Genomic DNA, 6000 nt, shown 5'->3' with positions numbered 1-6000 from the left:
GCTCCGCCAGCTGTAGAGGGGGGTATTTGCAGATCCTTCTGGGACCGGGGGGTGAGCAGGAAGCCGTCGGATGGCGATGTCGATCATCTGCTGGAGAAGACGACAGGCCTCAAAGAAGTGCTGGTACCTTCCGTCTCTCATCAGCTTGCTCAACTCCATGCACGCGTCCAAGTGGTTGTTGCAGTACTCTGAGTAGATCCAGAAGCCATCTTGCTGTGGGGGAAAACAGAGAGCAGAGAGACAACACGTGTGATCAGGGAGGACGGAGATGGGATATGAGAGAGAGAGAGAAGAGAGAGGAGAGAGAGGAGAGAGAGAGAGAGAGAGAGAGAGGAGAGAGAGAGAGAGAGAGAGAGAGAGAGAGAGAGAGAGAGAGAGAGAGAGAGAGAGAGAGAGAGGAGAGAGAGAGAGAGGGAGGGAGGGAGAGAGAGAGAGAGAGAGAGAGAGAGAGAGAGAGAGAGAGAGAGCGAGAGAGAGAGAGTGAGAGAGAGAGAGAGAGAGAGAGAGAGAGAGAGAGAAGAGAGAGAGAGGGAGAGAGAGAGAGAGGGAGGGAGAGAGAGAGAGAGAGAGAGAGAGAGAGAGAGAGAGAGAGAGAGAGAGAGAGAGATAGGAGAGAGAGAGAGAGAGGAGACGATAGAGAGAGAGAGAGAGAGAGAGAGAGGGGAGAGGGGTCAAGGGTTCTCTCTCAGATGGTAGCTCCTGGCCTGGAGCAACACAGGGAGAATAGACAGTGTGTAGTGTACACAACACAAGATACTTGTTCCCTAATGATAAGCTCTCAATGATGAAACCCACTCCCATTGCCAAAAGAAAGCCTGACATGCAGAGTAAGTACTTATACTGTAGAACTACACACTATGAATGTCTTACATGGCCCATAATGGCCCCCAAACAGCATTGCAAGTTCAACAGACGTGTGCCCCTTTGATGTGAGCTCCAGCAGGTATTGACAACGAGAAGGTTCAGAATAAATTTCTTCTTCGTAACTCCACTTACGAACTTCTTGGTCGATTTTGGCTTGATTGGAATGGTTTCTTTTCTGAGATTTGTTCGTAGCTACCAGTGGCGAATTCTCCTGGAAGCCAAGGGAAGCCAAGCTTCCCTAGAATAAAAAATAAAAAATAAAAAATTACAAATTATAATTTTTTTTTAATAGTTTACAACAATTAAAAAATCATTATTTTTAATCTCTGTGTTATAATAATTTTCTCCCACCTGGAGAAATTAACCGAACGAGCGAAACTGCGCCCACTCTCTCTAACACTTTGTCACTGACTGAGGCAGCCAGCATGCCCTGGAGGCTCACGAGATAAAGCTGTGAACAAGGTTAGGAGTAGGACGCCAGGCCGTTATTTTTTTGGTTTATTCATCCTATTACCTCATTATTAGCCAATAAGATTCGAGCTGGGTTGGGCTTAGCTCCTTAACACGCCCCTAGCTTGGTTCTCTAGGTAGGGGCAGAGTCTGGGTAGGGGAATATATGCTAATTTCGCGTCTGGCCATAGTGGCCAATCAAATCACATTAAAAGCAAACGTGACCAAACGTCTTGGCCTCGCGAGATGAAGCACCACTTTGGCATAATTATGCAATGAAGCATATAGCACTTTATTAGCACTTATTTTTTGACCTTTACTTGAGGACCAGCAGCCAGCACAGCACACCACTGTGGATATTATGATTTAACAAATCTATCTGTCCAAGAGGAGGACCACATTATTGACCAGGTAAGCACTGAGCAGCCTGACTAACTAACTTTCTAACTAACGTTGGTTATCAGGCAAGCTTGTAGACCCTTTCATGACTGCAATGCAAGCCAGGGGCTGGAATACGCAGTCACTTATTCCTCCGTAGTAGCCAGGTTAATGTGCACCATCAGGCACTGCTTAAAAGCTAGCGGTGGGTCCAAAATATATCAGATATAAATATCAAAGGTACCCAGCGTTCCATTAGGGTTATACACACATGCGGTGGGGTTTGAAAGCTCGGTGTTGCTAATAAACATTTTAAATAATTTTTATAAACAAGTAAAACTGAGGCTGAGCTAGCCTTCGCTAAAATGGCTGCTTCCGCATTTTACAGTAGGAGCGCTCTGATGGCTGGGCGTGCCGCGCACCAGACACGTGAATGAATGAATGAATGAAAACTTTATTTAACAGATTGCAGAATGGGTACAATACAGTACGGCTCAATACACACAATTGTTAAGGGGATGCAGACCAGAGAAAGACGTTTGTCTTGTGTTGTTTGTCTAGACGTTTGTCTAATCCTCCCCACCGCATGTATATATTCTCTCCCGACCGTATGTATATTTCTCTCCCACCCACCCACCCCCTCCTAATGTACAGTCCCCTCCCCATCATATGTATATACTCTACCTCTAGTCAGGATCTATGGGTAACAGTACTGTATATTTGAATATCGTATATGTCACAAATGTAACAGTACTAAATACCTGTATGTCATGTATGTCCCTATGCCATAAATGTCATGTATGTTGTGTATGTCCCGATGCCATAAATGTCATGATGTCTTGTATGTCATAAATGTCACTATGAATTGAAAATGGGGGACCCTGATGTAAACAAGACAAACGTCTTTCTCTGGTCTGCATCCCCTTATAAAATTGTGTGTATTGAGCCGTACTGTATTGTACCCATTCTGCAATCTGTTAAATAAATAAAAATAAAGTTTGACTGGCTGCCGAGCCATACTGTACATGGTGACTGCTTGACTTAAATATAAAAAAAAACTAAAAAAAAATGGCATCCCCTGTTATTTTACCCACGCGACACCACTGGTAGCTACTCTGATTGAACTCTGAAAGGCAGTCGTAAGTCGACAGACTGGTGTGCGCCCGTTTTCTCAACGGCTTCATTTGGGAGAAATCATTGGTGATTGAGTTCACGTCGATTCTACAGACATCCTCGGAATAATTATAATAATAATAATAATAAATACGACAATATTTGTATCATTAACAATTAGGTTTTACATTTAAAGTATCACAAGCACTACTCAAACACTGCAAATGACAGTGAATAAATAAATAAATTAAAACTAAACCCAATCGTGCAGATATAGCTATAGTGGAATAGATTGTATTAATATTCCATATACCCTCTTTTTCTCTATTGTTATTATTTATTGTTGGTTTCATTTATTTATTACATTGCTTAGTGTGCACATTGTAAGAGCCAGTGGAGAAACATTCCACTGCTCATCTTACTGTTCACGAGTTGAACCCACACAAATGACAACAGACACTAAGGATAAGTTTAATGAATTCCATATAAATCAATAGTTTATTAATGATGCAGCGGCCTGATGCAGGTGGCTTGGTGAGGATGCATACGGAGCGCTCCTGAGTAGCTGCGCTCAGCGCACACACACGCACGCACGCACGCACGCACGCACGCACGCACGCACGCACGCACGCACGCACGCACGCACGCACGCACGCACGCACGCACACACACACACACACACACACACACACACACACACACACACACACACACACACACACACACACACACACACACACACACACACACACACACACACACACACACACACACACACACACACACACACACACACACACACACACACACACACACACACACACACACACACACACACACACTATATGCGTGAGATCTATTGCTGCTGGAAGATATCTCTGATCATGCACTGAGGAGCCGGACCAGACGCTCACTGTGCCACCACACGTCCAGGTACTGTCCACCTTGGGCACGTGCGCATCAAGGCATCCTCCCCAGATGTGTTTCCATATCTCAACAGAAAACAATACCAAACAATACCACTCCATCAAATCATCTGCTGTTCTGTTCATCAGAACCACCTGCTCTACGTGGGTCTCACGCTTCCCAGGAGGTGGACCTAACTCCTACATCTTACAGAACAGATATGTGAGTGTGCACCTCGAGTAAGGAGATGCTGGAGACGCATGGCTAATTAGTACATACTTGTAACTGAGGGGTACAATTCCCTGACTGTATTGTTAGATATGATATTTAATACCACTACCTCATGTACTTTAACTTCTGGCCACCCAGTACAAGATATAAGTATGATGAACACTTTCCCACCTGATGAAACGAACCAACACAAATGTACCAAATCGAAAGTTTAATACAGCAAAGGGTGTATACAACGATCACTTAATTACATTTATGATTTGAAATATGGAATATGCACTTTTATGGCAAATGAGTATTCGTAGGTAAATCAACATTGAATGTCCAATCTCTGGTTGCGCAGGGAGTAAGTATACAACCTGGAATATTTAGGAAACGATAGCGAAGGTACTTAAATGATTATAGCTGGATACACTAAGGGGGGGGGGGGGGTCCCGCTGGTTGTAAGACAGTAGGAGGGGGGGGTTAGAGAAGCCGCTGGCGGTATCCCATCTGGCCGACGGTGTCTTGGGAGAATCCAAAGTCTTGGACACGGTGCCCACAGAACCTCGGGCCGCAGATGAATACAGCTGGACCCTCTGTGGAACGGTATCTGCCGGTCCACAACGGAGAGACGTGAGGCGACCTCACGTGTAGAGCGCCGTCTCACCTGGAGTCCTCTCCGGGGGGTAATTCCAACACTCGGCAGTGTTGGCCTTTATCCATGGAATAATCAAAGCACACAAAGCATAATCCAAGCCGTGGAAGGCTCGCCGTCGTCTGGGTAGAGTAATCCAATATACAGGTCCAGTCGCTCTTGGCCCGGAGCTCCTCGGATGCAATCACCACTAGGGGTCTGACCAGCCTGGTTAAGCGTCCAGATAACGTCAGGAACGATGGGGGGTACTGATAACTGTAGAACTCTAACCGAACGATGCACCATACATAAATAGACTATTATTAGCTTAATAGAATACGTCCAACTCGACGGTATGGTGCCAAACTATGACCATTCAACTATTAATCTACACGATATCTCAATGCCTATTCTGGGCCAAGTAGGCCTTACTACACCGCACGTGCGTCGTGGGGAGGCTTTTGCGTCTGTCACTCTGTTGGAGGGTAAAGAACTGGACTAAAAGAAAGTTCTACTTTACGAGCGCCATATATATATGCGCTATGAACAAATAGTACCATTCGTATTTCGCCCGACATATTACTGCGCGGAACCGGGGGTTGCCTCGACATGTTAGGCGGCACGATTGAACTTGGACCTAGGGGTATGGCAACCTGGCGCCAGGTTCTCGTCCAATGGTAGAATGAAACTATTATGGGCTGTTTAGTAGAAACGGGGATATTCAATGCATATTGTACAAGGAATATACAGGGGATATCAAACGATATACAAATACAATTAAATATATATATATAAATAAATATACATATTCGGTTTAATCTGATCCTTCACAACAGCCGCCCCCTAATTAGTCCCACCTAATTAGCTAAGCAGAGACAGATTAACCGCACTGTCTTCCACTCAAGGTCCGCTGTAAGGGTCAGTCAACTCACAAAGTCATAGGGTCATGGTCATCATCGATAGTATCTGGGAGTCGGGGCAGTTCTATGAGCCTCGCCACGGGACATGTGTAGGTGCGCCCTTGGACGAGTACTTCAGCTGCTCGGACCTTGCCATCGGCACCGGTGATCACTTTGCTTACGCGGCCAGCCGGCCACATAGCTCTGGGCAGTGACTGATCAATAATCATGACGACTGTTCCTTCTGTCAAATTGTCTCTCTCTTTTACCCACTTCTGGCGGGTCTGTAGAGACGGTAGGTAGTGAAGTAGGAAGCTGCTCCAAAACTTGTCAGCTAGTACTTGGCTGTACCTCCACATTCTTCGGCCGTTCGCTTCTTCAGGCCTGTACATTGTCTGGGGTAGCGCGGGGTCCAGCCGCCCCATTAGGAGTGTGTTGGGGGTGACTGGGTCGACATCTGCTACATCACTGGAGACGTATTTCTTTATGATCAGCTCTGTGACCTTGTGTCGGCTGTTCAAGACGATCGGGTGCTTAATGTCA

The 6000-nt window shown here is 45.7% G+C and overlaps 1 protein-coding gene across 1 annotated transcript in view; it reads right to left on the bottom strand.

The window, feature by feature from the left end:
• arhgef9a (Cdc42 guanine nucleotide exchange factor (GEF) 9a) overlaps positions 1–6000 on the bottom strand; it is a 135931-nt gene that overhangs the window by 15110 nt on the left and 114821 nt on the right. The window contains 3 exon segments of the mRNA XM_084331222.1: positions 1–34; positions 36–68; positions 70–213. Coding sequence (XP_084187348.1) covers positions 1–34; positions 36–68; positions 70–213 — 211 coding nt within the window.

The sequence above is a fragment of the Notolepis coatsorum genome, assembly GCF_963971535.1.
Source record: "Notolepis coatsorum genome assembly, chromosome: 16".
Lineage (NCBI taxonomy): Eukaryota > Metazoa > Chordata > Actinopteri > Aulopiformes > Paralepididae > Notolepis > Notolepis coatsorum.
The sequence above is the reverse complement of the archived record's forward strand: the minus strand, read 5'-3'. Positions and strand labels throughout refer to the sequence as shown.